At 42.0% G+C, this 24,919-nt stretch overlaps 1 protein-coding gene across 2 annotated transcripts in view; it reads right to left on the bottom strand.

Moving 5' to 3' along the window:
• Positions 1-24,473, bottom strand: part of dennd2b (DENN domain containing 2B) — a 42,081-nt gene extending 17,608 nt beyond the window's left edge. Inside the window, exons 1-5 of one of the 2 annotated variants that reach the window (XM_084016043.1) lie at positions 24,349-24,473; positions 11,293-11,391; positions 7,505-8,767; positions 5,420-5,568; positions 1,700-1,821 (exon numbers count right to left, since the gene is read on the bottom strand). In XM_084016043.1, the coding sequence (XP_083872169.1) occupies positions 1,700-1,821; positions 5,420-5,568; positions 7,505-8,767; positions 11,293-11,366 (1,608 nt within the window). In that variant the 5' untranslated portion in view covers positions 11,367-11,391; positions 24,349-24,473. Of the gene's footprint in view, positions 1-1,699; positions 1,822-5,419; positions 5,569-7,504; positions 8,768-11,292; positions 11,392-20,109; positions 20,326-24,348 lie in introns of those variants that run through there. The other variant, XM_084016042.1, reaches the window with a different exon arrangement.
• Between the last annotated feature and the right edge of the window lie 446 nt (positions 24,474-24,919).

Here is a 24,919-nt window from a genome sequence, read left to right as displayed (position 1 = left end):
TAAATTGCAGTAGTTTCCAGAAGTGGCAGGGTCCACCATTCCTGTGCTGGATTCATATCGCTCGAGCTAAGGGACTTACAAGGAACCTATTAAAGAAGGAGGGCTCAATGCTCATATTGGTGCCAAGCCGGTAGTATGGTACACGATCATTTTGATGTAATCAAAAACTAACCAATGATCAAACTTTTAATGATATTTAATAACATCAGGAGAAATAATGTTAGGCAGCTATCTAGATCCTTTCTATTATTATTTCTATTTATGTCAAATGGTGGCATAGATTTTATACTCCTCTTTAAATCTGGGCCTTTATAGCCTTTTTACTGGTACTTGTTACTTTGTTCGTCTGTCAGCTAAATTAGCATTTGCACTTTGTTTAGCAAACATTGGTCAGCAATATCACTGCCGAGACGTCCTTCAAACATTTTGAGATAAAACTGTTGGTAAGAAATGATTCTTGTGAAGGTGTTAAAGAAACGGACAGAAAGCTGCAGAGTTGGTAAATGCGACAGACTCTTAAGCTTAATCGCCGTGGTGACTAGCTAACAGTTAAGGCTAGATGACCAGTACAAATGTAAATCACAGAGGCAAACTCCAAGGTATTAGAAAACTCTCAAGGCCTAGTCAAGCCATTGATAAATTGATCTGGTTATAATTGCAGTCTAGTCAGTGATAGTTTGGTCTTGTATCATAACGTAGCCATCGCCAGTGAGCTATTTGCTGTTCCCGACAGAGCCATATTCTGTGGAAGCAGCTTTTAGTCAAAGACGAAACACACGCCAATCCCCGCCCTATGAACTTCAATAGAACTGGCACCAAAGACGGGCACGATGCACAATTAGATTGCTGTCATGATGACGCAATGATCTTTCCTTCTTTACTTGGTTCCTTGGGAAAAGATGCGTGTGTGTGTAATCCAATGTTGCCGTACTTCTCACTCTTATTACACTGCATCAGCGCTGTATTAAGTTATTACCAAAGCAAATCAAACAGTAAAAGCATTAAAAGTGTTCGGCCAGGAGAGCACAGGATGTGAAGCAATCATAACACTGAACGCTACAACTCATTAAAAGTGTGCCTCCAAAACACTTCACAGTCACTTTAAGCTCATAAGTTTGACATATAGTTGTATGGCAAACAGTCATCTGCAGCATGAAATAGTTTGCAGTTTCTCATGGCATGATGGAGAGGAAAAAAGCTTATTTAAAAGACAAATTAAAACAATATGAGCCGTTTGGCTGCAGATACAGTAGTGGTTCTGTTGTCATATTCCTGAGTAGCTCCTCAAGGAGTATTTGCTGGAGTATTAAGGCTTCAAGGATTCAGGGATCATTTTAGAAAAACAAGACAAAAACCCCAGAAACAAAAACAGTAGTTCCTTTCTGTAGTGTACATTTTAGGGGGATTACAAACAGCAGCAGCAAAAACATGTTGTCTTCTCTTTATACTGGGAGACATTGCATTCTGCAAGCGAGGAAGCCAAATGTGCAGATGGGCCATTCTGTGGAGAATCACCAGGTATAAACATATCAAACCGTTTCCTGTAGTGTCACAAATGAGGTGTGAGATTCTTCTATTCTAAAGGATCATGTCTGGTACCGACACCCAGTGAGGGGATTCAGGTTACTACAGGAAAACATGTGTGATATGTTTACTGCAGGAAAACACACCATTGCCTCTCATCCCAACAGGGACTTACCTGAGGTGGAGAGTTCAGCTTCCTATCCATGGTGGTCCAAGATCTGTTGCTCTCCAACATACATGACTTCCGACCCAAACTCTTCCGCTTCAGGTCAACATCCTCGTATGGGTTCTCCTTCTCTGTGAGGATGAAGTGAGTATTCAGTGTAGCTCAAACACCATGTCAGCAGCGAAGCTAGCAACTGTCCATAAGCAGAGGATGTGTTTGACAGAAGGCAGACGAGGCTGCAGGGTCACAAAGGGTATGAAAGGGGGAAGTAAAACGGTGTCAGGGGCACAAGAGGGCCTCCCTATGGATAGTCTGAAAAGAGATGAGTCATGGAAGGTAAGTCAAAGGTCGCTCCCAGCTGGCTCAAGTGAACTCCCTTTTTTTCAAAACAGTTGCTGTTGGCACTGGGCCCCACAGGCCCCAGTGGGCCCAGCTGAAACTTCTGGACACAACATTGCTGGTGAGTCACTGTCCAGGCATGTCTGCTCGGAGAGATGGAGAGGAGGATCGTCTTCTCTTGAGACTTACTCGTAGACAAGTTTTATTTTCACGTTCAAATGGAGGTTTAGAAGAACCTTTATTGTTTCTTTCTTATGAAATACTGAAGGATATTTTGCAAAAATATCAAAAATATAGATACGATTTTTAACATTATGCCATGTGATTAAACACATTGTGGAATTTCAAGTAAGGCATACACAATAAGGTTGACAAACCAGTTAATAATCCATTTTATGGACAAAAAAATGCATCGCCCTACCTCAAGAAGTTACAATAAGCACTGATTTTGCTACTAAGCTTCTGCTCCATAGACGTCCTTCAGTGAAACAATGATAGCAGAAAAGGAAAGAAAGGGAACATTACAGAGTGCTGCACAGCTCTCACTGATGTCACCTGGCAGAGGGCCAATTTCAATAAAGAGAAAAAACTTGTGTAACACCACAGTCCATGTCTTTTCAGACATGTGCTCCGAGAATAGCTTTTTGGCAGGGTCTGAAAAAGGTTGTGAGAAAGTGAAGAAACCACAGTGAAGAATAAAAACAGAGCCAGATGGCGTCGAGATGCATGAGGGGACCTTTTAAAAGAAAGAAAAGCAGTGTTATCTGTCAGTAGAAGGGGAAGAAACAAAAAAATCTATTTGGTAGCCGTGTTCCTTCTTCCTGAGTATTTTAGTGGAAAACCCGATGAACTCAGCATCTCATAGAACAAGCGTGTGTTTTAAAAGCATCCCAGATTAACCTACAGGCAGAGCTTTGTTCAGTTATCTATTTTTAGGTTAATTATTGAACTTGTCGGAGGTGAACCCCCCCACCCACTTGTGCAGACAATGTACACTGTCAGGGATCTTCAGAGCGCTAGTTTGTGTCGCACAGTAAATTAGTGTACTGGGGAGATTTTCTGTGCATCATTAAAGCTGAGGAGCAGAATAAGAGGGCTTAGTGTGACCCCACGTTGTGCTGCAACTCCATTAAACTGAAGCAATACTGTAATGAGAGCCTGCTGGGAAAATGATATGTCTGTATAGCTTCTTATGTACTGGAGGGTACTAATCTACTCCTCTGATTACAAACATCCACATCTCTCGGTCACACACCCCCAGACACACTGCATTACGCAGGGAGTGGACACACCTCGGCTACACACTGCGATTGTACATTTCTGTGTACACAATGGACTCTCTGGGCAGGGCGAGGCACAGAACAAACTATACCAGCAACATCGGTGTCAGCTTACCCTCTGAAGTGGACGGGTTAAAGTATAGTGGCACCGGCACTCACCCATTCAGCCGTAAACAGAAATGTGCACGGGGAAGAAGTTTTGTAAAAACATTTGGTGGCACCACAAACCATACAGTGTGTCCATCATGCAGAGAGCCTGCTTGTGACCACACTGCAGGAAGTACGTAGGAGAACGCACATGGCATACTTTACGCCAAAGAATAACAAAAATCATTGCTCCAAGTGTGTGTACGACCTTCAAAGTGTAACTTTGTGTGTTCCAGACAGTCTCCGAGACGTATTCGTTGGAGTAAGAGCACACAACACTTGAGCAAACTAACTACGTCAACAAAAGGTAACACAAAGAGTTTGAACATGACCGGTGTGATGCAGGCAGCTGAATCACAGTGTTAGCACATGTTCATTAACGGGTGATTCATCTGCCTGTAAACAGATCACTCATTGGCTCTCCATTTATGAACTCCACTTGTTAAAAGCGCCTAAAACAGTCCCCTAATGCCTCAATCCATCATTCCATTGTAGTAACACTGTAGCATGGGTTAAAAATGGCTTGCACTCTTGAGTAAACATCTAGCATCAAGCACCAGTGCCACACAGCCAAATGGTGTGAGTGAGTGTCGGAAAGCAAAGATGTCCTGGAGAAAGTGTGGGAATTTCTGTATGAAATGCTTGTTAATTAAAAAAAAGTGGACACAGGGCCAAAAACATGGCTCATTTACTGTTGTGGCTGCTTCTCATGTGGATCATCAGACCTGTAAACCTCAGCACAGTGGAGGTAGTGGGAAGGAAACCATTGTTCTCCTCCATTAGAACTGCCGTTTGAAAGCTTTGTTTGAAATAGGTGGAGCATTCTCAAACTTGCTCAGAGACGATGTCTTTGTGTCTCGGCTGATTCGAGAACAACACAGTTACTTGTAGAAATACCAGGAAGTAATGTAATACTTGCATATTACGCCCTTATTTGGTCACTGAGCAATTATCATGAAAAATATTTCAGAATGTAAAAACTGTTTTTTTTTTTTTTTTTTACTGCATCTGAAATCCAAGCTTCATCATGAGACTACTCACACTGACACACATTTCCACCACATTAAGTATGCACTGGGGGAACCGGCGATTGCACTGGGCAGAAGGCCCGGGGTCATTTGCTAGTGCAAAGGAATTTGGCTCTTCCAGCATTTCAGACACACATTATCTCAGAAAACATTTGTGTGGGTCCTGCATACAGTGAGACACAACGTGTCACTTGCAAGGTTGCAACGGGAGAGGATGATGCTCTGCCACCAACATTTAGCAACAAATCTAAATATCTTTGTTTTGTCCTACTGTGACTTTGAAGGATAACAATCTTTTTGTTGATTAAACTGAGTTTTCCAAGGCTAATCCTCTATGTACATGACTTGGTAAAGTGGCAGTGGAAAATTTGTGCACAACCAGACAACATTTTCAGTAAAATACAACCTATATGAGTGTGTTATATATAAATCTTATGCTCAGGCTGAGTGCCTACATGAAGCAGATGCAGGAGGAGGAGCTTCTCTCAATATTGCATGACATTAGTCCATGCTGAGACATCTGACTACTGTCTTCTAAGGCACTGTTGCACTCACAGACCATATAAGGTATGCATTTACTCTTCGTGGAAGGATCTGAACTCAAACTAACACATATCTTCTTTTCTTTTAATACTTGCTTCAGCTTTAATGCTCCATTGATTAATCTGACACTCATTTGCTTGACTAATCGAATAATTGTTTTTTAAAAAAAGCCCAGGTTGATATTTTTAAATGCCTTGTCCAACCAACAGTCCCAAACACAAGTATATTCAGTTAACCACCATACAACACTTAAATAACCAGCAAGTATTCACATTCAAGAAGCTGAAACCAGAAAGGTGTTGTCATTCTTGCTTTAGAAAAGTGATTGAGAAATCGATTGAGTGATCATTTCAGCTTTAAACTGTATCCAAGCTAGTGAGCAGTGTGCTTACCTACGATGTCCTCATAGGCATTCTCCTCTAAAGTGCTTTTGGAATTGGGTCGACTCCGTGTGCCTGTGGTTAGTGTGCCGTTCTCTGCAGGTGAGGACGGAAGTGAAGATGGCAGAGGACTCGTAGCATCCTCCGACTCGCACGACTCTCTAGGAAGAAATGAAGAAAGTCACATCAGACCAAGATGGGGAAAGCTGCTATGTAGTCGCACGCACAAAATTACAAGGAGGAAGGTCGAGACAGATAAGAGTAAACAGAAAAGGCCCAGAGGGTGTTAAAAATAATCCAGATGGCCTGTATTTCTTCTTCTCCACTTACCAGCCAGGAACAGAGAAAGTCAAAAGCTTTTCCTTATCCCTTTAAACCCTAAATGAGGAGCCACAAAATATAAAACACCAAAAAAAAAAACCCCACCAGGATCAACATGTGCACCAATCATAAGGAACGTCCTGATAAGTCAAGAGTAAACATGCAGATATCTTACTATGTCTCAGTGTTCTCTGCACAGTATACGGTTCACATCACATGTCACAAGGCGCTGCAGAGGAACCTTGCCACATTAATGCAGGGAACTACAGTATGGTCATGTCGCGCCGTCGACAACTTGTGGCTTTTAAGCTTGGTCTAAAATTGCTAGAGCCACAGGAATGTTAAACACAGAGTCCAAGGGAGGAACATTCAAGGATTTCATCCTCATTTTACATAGGGACACTCTGGAGAGGCTCCACCCTCAAACTGAGGACATCTGATCCTGAGAGCTGTAAGTTAAAGGACCATACCAGTCTAATTCGGGCTTCTCTCCATGAGCAGATTCCCCCTGTCTTCAACACATTGTGTGTGCATCAGTGTCTGCAATGTGTACTTTAGTAGACTTCAGCCTGCGTAACCGCCGTTCACTGCCATTCATATTGAAACAGTGTGTTAAAACACTCTACAAGACTGCTAAGTCTTTGGGTTTAGGTCATTCATCCCTGAGAAAATCACCGCTTTGTTTATTTTATCTAGAATTACTGTATTAATCCAATAAAAGCCATTAAATTCCACGCATTGATAGAAAATCAGGGCCTAGGTCGAGCAAGCCGGTAATATCAAGTTCAAGAGAGTCTCATTCCGGTGTACGCCGACCTCAATAACAAGCGCACTCTCTCGGCACAGGGAACACATGTTCTCTTGGCTGCATCCCATTGGCCAAAAGTTCTCTGACTGGTTCGGCAATTTAATGTAAAGAAGAAGAATCTGGTCAGATAAGAACTTCCCAACATGTCCCAGTATGAATATGCGACGACGTACTGGAAGAAGTTGGAAATCATTAATGTATGCCACAAATCTGTGTCAGTACATGTCCCAGGTGTAACTTCCAGCCAATCAACAACCTTGTTTATACTTTGGTTCCTCCCTCTGAGCTGTCAATCACAACAGAGCCAAGACAGCCGTTGGGCTGAATGTTATTACGCCTGGAAAAATAGTTTCTGACACCTGGAATTTGAGCTAGAAGGAGGAATTTAACGACGAGGTGAGTTTTAACTTACCTTGACAAACATTTTCAGGTACTTTCTGTCACGTTTATTGAATATGGACAAAACGTAAACAGACCAACTATCTCAAAAATCAGGGTAAACATGGTAGAGGATTATATGTAAGATAGGTGGCCAATGTTGTGGAGGGATTATGACATGTAGTAAAACAGGAATGGTCAGTAACAGGCACAGTATGAGTGAACCTTTTTTTGAATGAAGATCATGTACATTTGCTAGGAGTGTGTTTAAATTGCTATTAAATGTATGGACCATGTTTAGTTTTCCATAATTTCAGGAAAGAATCCTTTTCAGTATGAGCTGCTTTCATGATCTCCATTAGCCAATTACCTCATGACAAAAACCTATGATGTCATTATTCAGTTGGAATTAGTGAGGAAAGCTGTCAAGAACTCAATGCTATAAAAAAAAAAACATTGTTTGTATTGAGTGGTCTTTTGGGAAACAACAACTGCCTCCACTTTAAATCCTCACTAAAACACAAAGAGAACCAGAGTTGATCACTTCAACACCACAACCAGACTTTAGATATGAGCACACTGACTCTCACCTGTCCGGTGGTCTCACTGGGCTGCTCCCCTCCGTCTTCACTGTTCGTGTCATGCTGGGTGCCGGGGTTGAGGGCAGAGGCGGGGGAGACTCAGAAGCTCCGTTCGGAGGTAGTCCATTAGCTGACGACTTCTGGTCCCGTTTGGCGTCATACTCAAAAGTGCGTTTGGGTTTGGGTAAGGGGTTGACTGGTGTGCCGACAGGGGTCTGTTGGCTCAGTGGTTCTGGGCTCTCAGACCTGGCTGAACTCACACTAAACCTTTGTCTGAGTTTGGAGAGCTTATCAGGCACCAAAACGGCATCTGGTTCTGTGGTCACTGAGCAAATGCTGCTGCGCTTACTGGTGCAAGTACTGTCGAAATCGTCACCTATCACGAAAGACTTTTGTCTCGTCTTGTCGGGAGCGTAGCAGTTACTCAGGTATCGTGGAGGGGTTGGGCTGGGATTCTCCTTCAGGGCTTGCTCTATCTTTTGTATCCTATTGAGGACCGCCGATGTCTCCTTCCGAGCAGACAGGGATCGTACATAGGTTCCCGAGGCCTCCGTCTTACTTTTCCTTTTCTGGAAGCGGCCTAGGCCGTCTTTGTCTGAAACACCTTCCTCTTCCTCTGTGTAGGAGCATTCTGAGAAAGCTGTGCTCATCCTGCGAACCGCCTTAAAGTCAAACGTTTTCTCACTACAGGGAGAAGAGAGCAGGCTGGGGCAGCCCTCGCTCCCCCCTACAAGCTCTCCACCTCTTTTATCCAGACACAAGCTCATCCTAGGCAGAGCCACCCTTCTGCACTCCCATTCTGAGATCTTTTTGCGGATTGCAGCAGGGGGGACACCTGCAGCTGAGCGGGTGAGAGAGAGAGTGCGCTTATGGCTTTGGTTAGAGGAAGGACCCAGCGAGAGCGTGCTCCAACTCAGGGGCCTACCATTTAGTCCATCTCCCTGCGAGAGATCCCCCTGTTGCTCCTGGACAACTTGACCTTCCTGGTGAGGCTTGGTTCGACCCTGAGGCTTATAGATGGAGAGCCTGTTGTCCAGGCAGCTGATGCTCTTTGACTTGATGAGACGGCCTTGGAAGTCAGTGTCACCGGTGAGGGACGAGCCGCTGCACAAAGTAGTGGCCTTGCTGTTCAGGCCAACACGTGCCAGGAACCTGCCGTCAGTCCTGATGTACCTGCTCTGCTTCCCAGAACTCTCGCCGTCGCTGAGGAGAGGCTGCTGGCTCTGCCCCTGACTGGCAGCGAGAACAGGACACGGTGATGTAGACTGACACCTGAAACGAGACAGAGGAAGACGTGAACAAACATTTAAAGGCTTTTTCCGATAAAAAAATGATAATTAATCAAAAGGTGCTAATCAGAGGAGCTGCCAACAAGACCACTCAATGCTGCAGCATGAAACAATGGTGAACATATGGCAGAAAACAGTCAAGAATCAGCTGAAAATTCATTTTCAAGATCAAAGACAGAATGAAAACTTGAGACACTTATTAAGAAAAACCACAGAACGTATTCTGTTTTGGCATTTATTTTAATCTCATGCTGCCAAAGGAAACACAGACTACATTAAAATGCCACTGTAGATTTTTCCCACATAATCAACATAACTTGATACTGAAAACTGTGTGCCAAGTCTTACCTGTAAAAGACTCACTGATCCTTTCTGGTCCTTAAACCTTTTTTTTCCCCAAGTGATACTCTGCTGACTATACCACGCATACAAGCTTTCTCACGGTGCTCAGCTCCTTTAAGATTTCCAAAGAGAGACTTTCCCTGTCGATGCCCAACACGTTACTACTCACAGTCTTCCAGGAACATTGTCATGACTTGGAAGCCTGCAGAGTCTTGCGAAATCGAAGTGTTGGGAGATCTGATGTCACAGCTTTGGTTAGAATAACAAGCGTTACGGGAGGAGGAAGCTGAAGGCTGTGGAGTATGATCCAACAATGCAGGTTGGGACAGATCTTGCTTCTCACCTAACTGCCCTTCCCTGGTTTCATTCCTCCTGCTCCAGGGTGGGGAGTCTTTTTTGCAACAGCTAGAAAGCAGCAAGCTACAAGCATGATGGATGTATCTTATCTTACTTCAACGAAAGAAATGTGAGATTTTTGAGAGGACAGCTCATGTCTGGAAATGTTTACTGCTGGTTTGTAGTATTCTGAAGTCCAGTACATAGATTATATCTGTTGGATCTGTTGATAAATACACTAATATATATATCTGCTTACTACAGTGGCATGAACAATGGCTATATACTGCTTATTCCTAAACAGGGAGATGCCATGTTGCAGTACGTCAGCAGGGAACTATTACAATTTGTCTGGCAAATTAAAAGTCCTCTTAGTTCCCTGCTAAAAAACTCCCAACTCAGCTCCTGCCAAGTATGGCCAGAGAGGGAGCGGAGTCTCTGAAGCTATCAATGGGAATGTTTTAGTAGCAACCCGACCAAACACTCATGCTAATGCTATTCTAATGCCAGTAACAGTTCAGTTTAATGAGTTAATCGCAGCAATTTAAAAATTTCTGCTCTTTGGTTTGATGGCTGCTGGGGCCGGAGGCTTGAAACGTGGGGAGGATTCTCTGCTGATGATCTGGTGATCTCACCCATGTGGCACTAAGCACACCCTCCATTTTTTGTTTTGCTTTTTTGTTTTGCTTTGTATTGTTTTTTCTTCCATCATGTCATTGCATGTTGTCGTGTGTGCAACTTGAGGCTACACAGTTTGTAGGACTAATTATATCTTTGATAAAGATATAATTAGTCCTAGAAAACCCTCCCTGGTTGATCTCATAGTTTGGGTGAATTGTAGCACTGTCCAATACAACTCATTTCTCTCTATCTGTGAAAACATGGGAGCTCCAAAGCATCTTTGTGAAGAATCTAGGGTAACATGAGCCCATGAGGACAGCAAGTTGTTAATAAGGCTCCACTACACTGACAATTACATTTATCAAAAAGGCTGAGGTTAAATGCACAAGAGAGGAATGCAGTCAGCAGGGTGAAAGAGCTTTGTGCTACTGCGTTAAGTGTTTCCCTCACATATTCATTCACCAAGTTTACCTTGGGAATAGTGATGAGGGTGCGGAATTACCAGCAAATGAATGCCATTTATCTGAATCTAAATATTAAAATCACGATAACATTAGTGCAATAAGCCGCTTCCAGAAGGCCTAAATTACACCGCAAACAATTACAGTAACCAGCTGCCACAGGTTACATTATGTTTTGGGGTGTGTGAAATATTGTTCTGTGTGTTTTTACCACCACGGCCTCATCAGCACAGGAAATGAGGTAAGAATAAGAAACACTAAGAAGCCTCTTCCTCAAAATCAGCCGTCAGACTGTCGCTTGGTGGCGGCGCAGTGTGAACGTAGACATAATTTCACAGCTGTGAAGTACAACGATCACGTGTAACTACTGTATGAGATACGGTGATCAACTACAAGAGCGAATATCACATATCATTCCCAAAGTTTGTTTTTCTCTCCCAGCAGGACCCAGTCCGCTCTCAACATGCTAACACAAGCTCCATCCCACTACTCACGGTTCAGAGTTGGATGGGGCCCTCGTCCAGGATACAGGATTGTACTCGCAAAAGCTTTGGAAGTGTTATCATGACAGACAATCATCGGTTGTTCTTTCTCACGAGTGAGAAAAAAAAACTGGTCTTCATAGAAAAAGGGTTAGTTGGAAATGAATGAACTGATTGCGTTTCTCTTTCAGTCAGTTGGAAACCACGTGACATGACTGGAAGTGCACATTAACCAGCCCACCCCTGATGTCCCAGATGTCACTGACCTGTCGGGGACGTCCCGGGGAGCTTTACCCCCTCCTGCACGAGCCACAGCCTTCGAACTCTTGTTGGCAGTCATGGTTGTCTGCAGACCGTCCACTCACCTGACGCACAAACACAAGGGTGTGAGACATTCGAAAAAGCTACCACATTCCACACCTTTCAATAAGCAAATAAACATGAACTCCTTATTTAAAACCAAAATACCTCTAATGTTGTTTGGGTCTGTCAACGACCATTAATAAAATATTGAATGAAATAACCCATATTACTTATACTGCTGTGCTTACCACCTGGTTAATGTTGGTCTGACACTGCTTCACTTTGGCAGCAAAGAATGAAAACAGGTTCCAACAATAACAATGGGATTTTTAAAGGAAATCATGGACTCAATAATGAATCGCTAACGCCCTATTCAATACCAACTTGATTTGAGGATTTGACAACTTTTCATATGGCAAGCTAATAAAAAATGCTACAAATCTCGACGAATTTCAATAAAGAGGCATAACCAACACAGCATATGGACATATGCTTCAGGCACAGCTTGTCACCCACTACCAATAATGTGTATTTTCCTATCAAACAACAAAGAACATACATTGTTGCCACTAAAACAGCTCAACTGACAATATTCAAACAAGCTTGGATCACAGAGAGGACATTTGTAAAGAAAGTCATTTTCCCTCATAGCAGTAATAATGCCATAAACCTGGAGAATACTGAGTTATAATCGACCAGACATTGATGCATGCAGAAGCATTAAGGTTTAGTAGTCTTTAAACAGTCTAAAAGCAGTGACGGGATAACTGAGACTGGTAAAAGTGTCATTAAAGGGCCAATACAACAAATCACAACAAAGCCTAGTGGTATTCAGGACTGAATTTTTGACAGTGAAACCTATATTTTAGAGTTTACATTAGGAGACATGTCATATTGTTTCCATGATATTTGTTAATTGTGGCACTTGAGATATAGTTGAAAAAAAAGTTGTCAGTGCCCTCTGATGGACAAACTATGTAATGAAAACACTGTTTCTAAAGACGTTTTTACACAGAGATTCCACCGTAATCACAGAAAGGAGAGCCCTCAATATGCCATGATCGCACCGTTTATAAAGAACTTTGAATGGCGCAATGGTGTAGCGCCGCAATGCTGCAATGGTGTCTCCCTTTACGAAGCACCCCGGCTTTGCGGAACCAGAGAGGCTGCGATGTGTAACACAATAGCGCCTACAGCTGTGTGACGAATTAAATGAGCATCGGAAATCAGATTATCTCGAGCCCATCAAAACAACAATGAAAGATGAGTTTTTTCTCGTCTTGCATATTAACACGCCTCTTCAACTGCAACCGCAAGTTGCTGTTCATCATATACATGTTGCAATGGCAGCCTCGTACGAGCAACGACCAACTTTCCATCTTCTTCAGATCAACGTTCTGAACTTGTTAAACCCTCTGGTGGAGCGCCGCCAACATAACACATCTTCAAACGTCACCTCAGAGGAGAACCGTTTACAATGAAGACGGTGCGTAAAAAAAGAGTGATACTCCCGCAACGACAAGGCAGTGCTGTAAAAGGGGCTTAAAAATGACGAATCAGATCGTTGCCGTTTCTCCTCTGAGATCATTTGGGCCATTTGCCATTGTTTGGTGATATCCAACTGGATTTTTGCCTCTAACATTATATCACCGAGGTGAGCAGAACTTTGTTGCTGGTGCTAAGCAACAGTGCTGTGATTGTTCTCTCACTTAACTCTATTGTTGCCACAGCAGGAAAAACAGTTAAGATATCTGCCTCATAAGAAATATTTCCTGGACTTAACCTCACATTAGACCAGCAGTTAGTTCAAATTGCTGGTCATTGCCCCTGAAATTCACTATTTTGAAATGCACTAATGACCTTTTGAAGAAGGCTCAAAGTGATTGTGCTGGTGCATAAGGAGGTCAAATGTAGATCTAAGAGATCAGAGGTGGAGGATGGGAGGGTGTTTGGCAGCATGGCTTGTTTACAGGAAGTTGTTGTATGAAGAAGCCAGCCAACCAGTAGTGGAGCTGAGTCCTATATAGAAGCAGATGAGGGGAGAGAGGGAGCATTCCTGCTGTCAGCTATTTCCTGTAACTGTGCTAAGAAGACGGGGCATGCATCATTATTCTCATCAAATAATTATGTCGTCCTGTCCTTCTTACAGCTCTCCATGAAAATCATTACACTCGGAGTGCATTTTTACAGAAAACAAAATAGGACATCAACAATAGGACCCTATATTTGTTTAATGCGATGCAATCCGTAGCGACAGATATAAACATTAAAAGGGGACAGACAAACATTAACCAGTATGTCAAGTTTGTAGGTGACTCAGATGGAGAGCTTCATAACAAGCAAACACCCTCTTTGGATTGCCAAACCCAAATAAAATCTACAACAATAATAATGATAATATATATAAATATATATAGGAAATTGAAAGTCAGCATAACTTGATTAATATATTATTTCATATTACCCTAGACAAAATTAAAATGTTCTGCTTAAATACAATTAAGAAACAATGGCAATTGTTGAGAAATATTATTTCTGATTACTACCTGCTGGGAAAAAAATATTGCATGTTATTTGAAGTGACATTTAATATTCCGTCTGAGAGAAAACAAAGACACAAAGATTAAACAAAAGCTGCAATCAGCTGCTGGGAGATGAGATAATTCAACTATTTTAAATTGTGTCAGCTCTAGTGATATTAAACAACATGTTTTGTATGAGTTAATCATTTAAATTTTTGGGGAAAGCCACAATCACAGAAATGGGTCACAGAGGCCCAAGGTGGACTCTGCAGCGTAAACACCAAGGCGTTAGCCAACTGACTTCCTGAGGTCTGATACCATCTCCCTACACAAAATCACAGGCTGTAAACAACCACTTCTAAGAAAGCTCCAGAGTACCTTTAGAGTGCATTCAACCAGATTTAACACACATTTTCTCTTGAGACGTCAGAGGCGAAGGCGAGCTAACGGTCAACAGTGAGAAGTCAACCGCTTCACGCCGACGCTTTCAATCCCTAGTGTCTTGATGACAACCTTGACGTTGATTGGTGTTCAAATATTTGATGTTTAACAGAATGAGGAGCGGCACAAACATACATTCATTTATGTGGGCACACTGTGGCCCGAGGGTGTTATTGAAGAAATGTGTTTTCAGAAGATTTTGTTGCTGTTTGCACCAAATAGGTACCTACGTTCATGCTCCACAATAGTTCCTAGGATGAAAACATCTTGGTTTTAGGCTTTGAGTTCTTCAATATTCCTTATTGATAAAGGTTGGTTGCATATGTACACATCCACTAGATACAGAGCAACATTATTATTGATTTGGAGTTGTGTTTGTGACCACCAGTAAGTCCAATTAGTCTCCCTTTTCGCTCTGTTTTCGTCACCAGCAACTCTGAGGGAAATGCCTGGCTCTTTTGCTGCTGAAGGAATGTTCACCAGCTAGTCACGAACTGTGTCTGGCTGCCACTGGGTGCAGAGCAGGTTGGTTCATTGGGTTTTATGTGCTTTTTTTTGTTACAGAAAACAGCTGGATGCCACAATCTGAAACAACACCGATGAGAACAGTGGGAATGTACCATGATTATAAAGTTGCAGCCCTGAAAACCCAAATATTAAACTAAAAGCGCTATGCAGCACCTTGTATATGACCTAATTTTTAAAATAAAAATATGGATCGGAGTAGCTTTACAACAGGATGGTTGTTTGACCTCTTTGCTTGCTATGTAAGCCAACACACACCCTGGTGGCGTCTCGAAGCATGTCACGGGATACGCAACTGTTCTATTGTACTGGACTGTAGCTTGGCTACGTCTGCTGTTACTACTGATAGCTTTGTCAAACAAGACATCCAAGTTCTCTCTGCCCACGTCATCCCTGTATGTGTAGCAGTTGCTGCCATCACTTCAAACTCAACCCAGAGAGACGAAAAAGGCATCCATGAACATGTCTCTCTTAGGCTCAGGCAATAAACAAATCCCAGAAGACAGACGGCCTCTTTAAGATATCCAACACTGTCATCTTAATGACCTAATGGTGGGTTTTTTTCCTGGTTTTCTCAGATTCATCTACCAGAAGTAATTGATTACATGAGAAGCACATAAATGACGCATATCTTCCTCAGCAACGAGGAGCATAATGGGTCTCCAGTAGACTATTTGGGCTCAAATAAAAGAGCCCTTTGTCTTCAATACGTCCTTGAGAGGGAGAAGTGGTTAAAAAGTATTTTATCAGTGGTGTGCGTGTGTGTGTGTGTGTGTGTGTGTGTGTGTGTGTGTGTGTGTGTGTGTGTGTGTGATAGAGAGAGAGAGAGAGAGAGAGAGAGAGAGAGAAAGAGAGAGATAGGATAGCAGGTAAAATCTCTTTCAAAAGAGAGTCAGCTTGTCCTTGGCCCTGTCACATTTGACAGATTATCTGATACACCGTTCTCTCCGCTACATGCAGGAATGCACTAATATTTTCCCGATCCATCAGACCTCGCGGCCGCATTCAAAATATTAAAGAATGTTTTCAGAGGGTGAACGAAAGTGAAGGAGAGGGGCAGAGACACCTGGACCCGATGCCAAGAGCTTGTTTTTCATTCAACAAAGACTACACTCAAATATGCGCTCTCTCAGCACCTGGCACTCGATGGGCCGACCATCAGAGCACGGCACAGGTTCATGTTAGAATTTAATGACGTCATAACTCTCATTTACCTGCGACTGGGTTCGGTTTAAGATCTATTGTTGATCCTGACATTTTTTGGTCACAGACACAACAGCGTGCATAAACAGAGGCTGATACCGCTATATACTCTTCTTTTCTGGCTGACCTGGACCTCGGTTTCTGCTGATCAGCAACCTGACTTCAAGGTTTTTCAGAAACCACCACAGAGCTTACAGGCAGCCAAGAAGCAATGGGGGAAAAGAAGAGTGTAAATCTCTGCAATTTCTCAACTCTTTCCAGACGTCACAGCTCACACGCAGGCGTGAGCCCACACACTGATCCCTGCCATTGTTTCAATATCTGCAGAAAGGACCGTTTTGTCCACCATAGGCAAAGAGACTCGGGCTGGTATGTTCAACGGGCATTGTACTCTTGATATTGAATTATAAAGTTTGCATGAATGTATTTACAGAACACTACTGGCTATACATGCGAGGTGTGGACACAAACAACCTTGTATGGCAAGACAAACATGAAAAGCTGACACTAAAAGATTGAAGTATAACACTCATACTCATACGTATATCTGCTGCCTCTCTGTAGCAGTTTAAGGCTCTGGCAGCCTCAATGTCTCTCTATGTAAAAGAAAACCACCAAGGTTGATGCACATAGCTGTACCTATAGAATTACCCCCACACTCCACCACAGACATCGCCATGCTGCCACTATATAGCTCAATTGACCAGGTGGAACCAATTCATAGAATTTTTTTTAATCTCCTTTTTAAGCCATTTCAGCCTTTCAGAATGATCATGGCACATTTTCTCCTTGTGCAAAAGAGGGAAAACCCTTCTGTGTAACTTAGATATGAGCATGCACAGCTGCAGAGGCAGGCATGTGGAAAACAGGCTTAAATCCATCTGAGCTGCAGCAGGGGTGCTGGCGTTTGTGTCACAGCGCTGACCTCTGACACGCAGTCTTTGACTTTTCCAAGGACGTGAAGTAGATAAGATGTGTTCTCGTTTTACTTCTTTCTCAATGTCAGAGTTTAAATATTTTATGTAAATATTTTGAAGATGGTGCAAGAAAAGTTGTGGGACGAAGACCTGCAATTTCATCAATTATTCAAAAATCTGCTTCCATCCCTTTTTACACTTTTCCACCTAAGTAAAAAAAAAAAAACCTTACCAGCAGATGCCATTGCTTTCTTTTGACCATAAAGGTTGTCTTTCTCTAACGACCTATCATGGAATTCAGACTTTGTAAAGCACAAACAATAACTGGAAGAGATCTCATAACCATCACGTATATGATGACAACATAAAATAACGAAATACCTTTGATTAAATGTTCTGGTTTGTGTGATTAACTAGCATCAGTGGAGGCATCTCATGGCGTGTAAATGTTAACATGATGTCATGATACCATACCATGCACCTCACTGCATGTATGTTGCATAAAGAGAACCGGTTACAATGTTACACTGTGGCTGTTAATTATTACCAACCTGAAGGAGAGTCAATAAAGTGATGCCACCTGCATTGAGCAAAGGCAGCCCAATCACAGCACAGCATGTGAGCCAAAGCAACAAGTGTCAAAGCAAAGTCAGAGGCTGTAAACTCTAGTGTTAGAAATTAGGGCTGCCTCACTGTCGCCATGCAGGTGTTCAACAGTAGCTAGCAGACGGAGGCGGGCAGACAACAGGGCAAACTAAGAGAAAGCCTCCCATGTTCTCATCAGCAAACAGGGTCAAACATGTCCACCAATCCGTTATCAGTAACTGCTAATCCTGTTCAGGGTCGCAGCAGATCACAGCTGCCATTGGGCAAGGCAGGGTACACAGGCTGGACAGGTCGCCAGTCTGTCACAGGGCAGATAAAAAATGTTTTTAAAAAGACCAAAATTGCAACACAACAGACATTTATTTTCTGTAATGTCTGTAACACAAAACAAACAGACGGACCTAAAACAGGTTGAGTCTAACTCCCATCAGATAATAGAACTGTAGTTCAGGTTACAAATATAAATAAACATCAGCATGGATGTGTCATGAGGTGCAATGAAAAGTGGAAGTAGATTTTCTGATCTAAGAAGCTTTTTTTCCCACAGTGGTTGATAACTTCGGTTGGACCAATGAAGAGAGATGTCCCTGTGGTCTGAGAAACGCTCAATTGAGAAATCTGTTCAGAGGAAATTATCTCCGAATACTCTCTCCTTTCTAAGCAGCTCCCTTCAGGGAGACCCTGAATAAAACTGTTATTCCAGAGCTGGCCGACAGTATCAGCCTCTAATATAAAGCAACTCTCATTCTTATGTTTTAAGTGTTTGAGTGTGAAACAAAGTACTGATGAACAGCAACTCCAACAACCACTTCAGTAAAGGTTAAAACCCACCAACCATCCAGCTGCAAGTCAACAAAGTTAAGAGATGGAAAAGGGAGGAAGGATGTGTGACTTTCTATCAACCTTTCTTAAATCACTGTTTCCACCAAAGAGGAAAAGAATATTCTTGAAACTGGCAGCTCGTATCCAAGCAAGTCCCTGCAGCACCTGAGTTAAAGACCGAGCAGGATAACAGGAGAGAACAATTCAATTTAACCAGCGTCCACCACTGCAATGATGAAAAGGCTGCTCAAATTAGCTATTAATCATGTTCACAACAACCCAACTTTAAGTATATGGTAAATTTCAAACTGGATGAAATAATTGACTCCAAAGTTTTAGGATTTGCTGACATTTATTGCTATATAGATTCCCATTTCAACCTGTTAATCAGTTTTTCATCATCAGAGCAAATCTCTTGGAGGGAGAGTTAGCTCGACACTCGGCACTAAGTGTCCTGTCAAGTACATTTGGAAAAACAGCGATGTTTCTTTTGAAATATGACAGCTTACTTACTCCTATAAATCCATACACACTGTTGCAGCAGGACTGCTCACAACAAGATGTGGATTATCGAGTTTTATCGTGGTTCTATCTTGTGATTCCATGCGTCGTTACGTGTTTAAGATCCTCAGCAAATGGATGGACGGATGGAACCGGAAAATCACTTTCATTATGAAGCCGAGTGAACAAGAGGCCATTTAAGAGTGTCTGGTGATAGCAGGCCAGGCTCACTCCTGTTTAACTGAAAGGAGAATTTCCTCAATAGCTGCGTGTTGACAGTCATGTCTGGTGAGGGAGGAAGGTCATTGTTTGATCTGCACAATAGAAAGAGTTAAAGGGGAGGAAAAGAGCTAAAAGAAAGCCAGACATGTCTCCGGGGTTTGGAACGTATAGTGTATAAGAAAAGATCATTAGGGTTTAAATAGTAATCTGTTCAAAAATACAAACATTCAAGATAGAGCGTACCATACTTAGACTACAAAACACTGAGTAACTGAATGATGGACCAGGGTTTTTCCATCCAGGTAGCAGGAGATAAGTATGTTTTTTAAAGATTCCTGGATCCAATGATCACTGATGATGGGGGGGGGTTATACTAAAGACTGGTACATCCAACCTTTACTGTTGTGTACATGACAGCATCCATAGGTCTGCACAATGAAAGTCAACATTACATACAACATAACAATCAAAACTGTGTGTTCAACTTTGTAAAATTATCTGTATATATAAACTATGACCACATGAAGGACAGAACACAAAGCACACATTTAGAGTTGACACATGTTGTTTCATGTGGGTTTTATCTCCCAGAACAACAACAAACTACAACAGGAAGAGGACACAGTGGTCTGGTCTGATCTGGATCCCTGTGCTGGTTCTGTTTATCTGCTGCTTCTACTTTTTCCCTTTTCTTTTTGGGATGTTTGAACGATAACTTGGTCTAATTACACTCCACAGAGTGCACAGAGTGGCTGGCTGTTTCCGCCGGGACATTTTTCCCTCATTCAAGTGTGGTGTTGTAGCCCTTTTTTACTACTCTTCATCGTTTAAACACATCGATGACCAAATAAGGTCACGTGGAGATTAGGACCGCGTTTAAACGCATGTTGCACATTTTCTCCTCGCGACATTAGTTTTTCGGTTTGTTTGTTCTTTTGGTACTTTGTAGCGGCTAGCAAAAAGTTTACCCCCCCCCCCTGTTAGCTCGTCAATGCCAGATTGAAAAAAAGAAAGCTTTTACCTCCGAGTTCCCCCTCACGTCCATGGCTGCTGACATCCTCCGATAATCCCGTTGGTCTACACGCTGAAACCCTTTCTGCCCGGATACCTGCCCTTCTCAATCAACTCCGACTAATGTCTTTCCAACCAAAACCGACACACAAAAAAAAGGAAGAAAAAAAAAAGCCCTCTCCTGCCTCTCCTCTCACAGCCTGCTGCGGAGTGGAAGGCAGGACTTGTTACCATGGAGCCGGGTTGTTTGCCCCCCACTTCTCTCTGGATCTGGCCCCCTGCCCTCGTGCCCTCCGCACACAGGCATTCAGCCGCTCTCCCTTGTTTATTGTCACGGTGGGGCCGAGGGGCGCGGATGAATATTCACGAGTAAAAACCGGCTGCCGGCTGCTGAGGGGATGAAAACCATGTTTTCTTTAGAAGCCTTAGTAGCAAAAGTAAAAGTAATCAATGTACAGAATTATACAGAATCAGATTTGTCATATACATTGTGTAAATTACTTTATATACTCTTGACTAGCTTAATTATACATGATGTATATTTTATATTAATGAGATTATTTTGTGAAGTACAGATAGCTAATAACTAATGTGGTCAGATGAATGTACTAGAGAGAACATGTAGTGAAGTAGAAGTATAAAGTAGTGCCAGAGAACATGTGCATAGAGACCAACCAACTTTTGAATCAAATACATTTTTATGACACGATTCAATATTTAAGGCATATCATTAGTGGTGGAAGAAGTATTCTGATCCTCAAGTCACACCAAAAGGTGAAGAATACATCAGTCCTGCATTTGAGATCTTATTTAAGCCCAAAGAACATGAATATCATTATCAGCAAAATGTAGATTAAGTATCAGAAATATCATTATGCGGAATGGTCTCTCTCAGTATTATCTTATTGACTATTATATGTTGAATGCAGCATTTTAACACTGTAGGTCCAAGTCAAGCTAATTTCAACTTCATAATACTGTTGGGCAGATTGTAAAAAAATGCAAAATCTTAATCTGAAAAGTTCCTAGTAATTGTAGTTGTCATACAAAACACAAATTCTAAAATGTATCAAAGACCGGGTACATAAAGAAGTTTGAAGTATTTGCATATACCTCAAAATGAGTACGGTATTTGAGTATCGGTCATGTATTTTAAATCTTACTTAAGTACAATCTCTAGTATCTGCATGTTTAATATTGTAACTTTTTAGCTAAGTAACAAATGGACAAATACACCAAAAGATACACCCACGAAATATTCTGTTTTTGCTGACCTCTATTGGGGAATCTTCTCACCTTGCTGCAGTGATGCAGAGGATGCTGTGACATCACTATTGGGTGTGGTTACAGGTGTAGGAAAGCATCGACCTGGCAGGAGATGCTGCCGGGTGTTAAGTTGCCCTGTAAGTACTGTACTTCAGCAACTGTTGCATATTTCTCAACCTATTCTCAAACAGAAGTGGTTGGGTGTGCTTCAGAGCTGAACCACACGTCTAAACTTGAGGGGGACCGCAAGAATGAAAATATTCACCCAAAATGTAATACCCCACCCCTCAGGTTTGAGTTAACTCCAACCAAAAGACTGTACACTGTTCATGTTCATTTGGACCATTTCTTCCAGACGACCACACAGTGAGAAAGCCACATGAATTCCTAACTTGTACCGTATGACTTCCTAGTCGTCAAGTGGTCAGTACCCATTAAAACGCATTCATCTGTTCAATATAAAAACATCTATTTACTGCAGCTCTCTGGATCGTACATCACAGTGCTTCCCAATAAAACCGAGGCATAAGACATGAACAAATAAAATGTCTTAAGAGACTCAATGTGTTGATGAAAGCTGCATCAAAAACTCCACGGATCAAACCGAGCAACATTTTCTGCTCCGTGGGGATTACACGACAGGGATCACCTTCATTAAATGGATCACATTTACTCTTCAGATACATTAATTAGGAATTCTGATTTGTGTTAATGCCTTTTGAATAGTATTTATCATGTGTCAGTGTGTTTATTGCCAGAAAAAAATAACACCAAATCAAAGACAGGTCGAACATACAGTTCCTGCTGCCGTTGAAGAGTACAGTTAAAAGCTCCAGAACAAGCAAGTGTTTTCTCAAGGTCAAATTGAACATGAACTCAAAAGGCCAACAGTTTAACAATAGATTTAACCGTGAAAGAGCTCCTATCCACAATATCTTCATCATGAGATGAATCCCTTCCCCGTTCATGGTTAACTCACTAGGCTCCTGCGTGCGACATCTTTACACCAAATGTGGAAGCACAACTCGTCCCATAAAACCTCTCCTTTCAGTCTCTTGGGGTTGTCTTATCATCCCACAGACTTGGGAACAGAGGAAGTCACAAAACCGAGACATCCGTCATCACGGTCCATCTCATCAAGTCAGCAGGAAGCCTACAAGCTCTGCAACTGTGCAGCTTTTCTCAGAGTCCCACTTTAAACCCTTTTAAAGGGCTCGTAAAAGACTGTCCTTCCTGAAAACACAGCGAATCTTCCGGGTCCGAGCAACAAAAGACAGAGACGGTGTCTCCGTTTGAGTGGGGTGTTTTACCAGAACCTGACCCTAAGATCGTACTCTCATGGAATTCACTGTTTCCGTCGATGGCGGTGCCATCTGTACTTCTCATTAAAAGCCACATCCTCTGCTTGCATGACATGGGAGCATCAAACAGAGTTCAAAACATATAAGCATGCAACATTCATCATGAAATCCTTACATCCTTGACAGGACGCTTTACTGTGTGATGCTCCAAAAAAACACAACGTACAGAAGGTTGTAGGATTGACCGCAGAGCTCCAGCGCTGAAAATCTTCTGTCTTTCTACCCACTCTCATGATTATACACCTGTTAAAGCCACAGCCACAAGGGAATGGGTGTTTATACTCTCAAATAAAACCCCTAAACCTGATGTGTTTGTTAAGGATCCGACATGAATCCTAAAACATTGGAGGAGGATTATTTCGCAGCTCTGTGGGGATTTTCCCACCTACACCTCAGAATCTTTCCTCAGCTTCCTGATGTTCACATGTTTCCAGGGGTCAAAGGGAACTTGTTGAACCCATTTTAGAATATATTTTTGTGCAATGAACACCATATTGGGTTTGGAACAGAGCCGAGGCAGCTTTTAAACTACAGGATTAAGAAATAGATTAAGAAGGAAGTGTCTTCTGCACGATGGCTGAAATGACACTTTGTAACTACTTCATTTTTTTCTAATACGTGATTGCTTAACATGTTACAGTTTGCTTTTGCTCAGGGAGAATAACAAGCTGTTTGAAAATTCATACGACAGCCTCTGGGATCATTTCAAACCTGTTTTCCCACACAGACAACACTTTGCCGACTCAACAGAGAGGATATAAAACAAATCTGAAAACAATACTTTGTGTGTGTGTGTTGCCAACTTGTTGTTAATACTGGAACTCTGCCTTTTGGACGCAATACGCACACACAACCTGAGAGATTCAACGTTCAATAAGGAAAATAAACGAATGACCCGATTGCTTGTGATGGGCGATAATCTGTAACAATCCAGGGCATCCTTTGATTAACCACAGATTATTCTCAACACCGTGTCACTGTGTCTCAAATGCTTTGAATAACTGCAGCTGCCATCTCCACAACATTTGCAACTGAGGAGCAACATTTAGCACAAGGTCGTCCCTTTATCTCGAGGTATTTAGCTTCTCACCAGAACAACTTCAGCCTGACTACTGACTCGGAAACCTTGAAGGCAAATGTAGCGTAATGGTGTCATGCTTCAGTGTGTGTGTGTGTGTGTGTGTGTGTGTTTGAAACGTGTAGCGACATGAAGGGAAAGCTTCCCACAGGTGAGTGTATCAACAGTTTCTGAGGAGTGCAACGACATTAGTTATCTGTGTGGATCAAATCCAAAGGCTGAGGCGCCCCCTGTGGGTTAACTAACGCAAATGCAGCACAAAAAACTGAGAAGAACTACTTTCCCCCTCAACGTCAGAGTGGATTTACATAGTTTACAACAATTTCAACATAAAGTCAGATCAAATGAATAACTTTGTGTCAGTCGTGTTAATCATGTCAACAACATAATAGACCATAAAACACAAAGAACTTCCTCATCAACGCAACCCTGTAGAGATGCTGCAGATACTGGAAGTTACTTAAAAAGGCAACAACAAAAACAACAAAAACTTCGTTATTTGACTCTACGTGCAACATATGATGAGGTGAAACCAACAGCCTACCTGTGTGTGTTGCTGCTGCAGGGTTTGCTCAGTGATCCATTCTTTAAGAGAGCCGGAGTCGCTTTCTGTCTCCGCTGCCTCAAAACGGACTTTTTTTTTTCTCTGCGGAAAAATAGTCTCCTCCGTATAAACTGCATGCAATGAGGAGGGAAAAAAGGAAAAGTGGACTGCACAGGAAACGATGACGCAGCTGCATGGAAATCACTGTGCTTAATAAAAAGGAATATACTGAGGGTTATCAAACATTTGCAGACACATTAATGTAGTCATAGTTAATACAGATGTTAATGAAGAGTTTCAGGGGGTTTCCAGATGTTTTTGAGTTCATTAAAGTATGTCACGAATATGTTTAAGCTACAATAAACCACCAAAATGTCTGTGTTAAGTAGATTTTTTTTTATAGAAAATGATCTGGAATATTTTCTACTGGCAGTGTGAAATTACAGAAATGCTCAAAAGTTTCAGAAATATATTATTAACAAGGCATCAGCACTAAGTTATTTTCCACTTTCTTTAAAAAAAAAGTGACATGTATATCAAAGACTAGATTTATTAATTAATAATTAATTCA

Source organism: Eutrigla gurnardus (genome assembly GCF_963514095.1).
Source record: "Eutrigla gurnardus genome assembly, chromosome: 1".
In the NCBI taxonomy this organism is placed as follows: domain Eukaryota; kingdom Metazoa; phylum Chordata; class Actinopteri; order Perciformes; family Triglidae; genus Eutrigla; species Eutrigla gurnardus.
The sequence above is the reverse complement of the archived record's forward strand: the minus strand, read 5'-3'. Positions and strand labels throughout refer to the sequence as shown.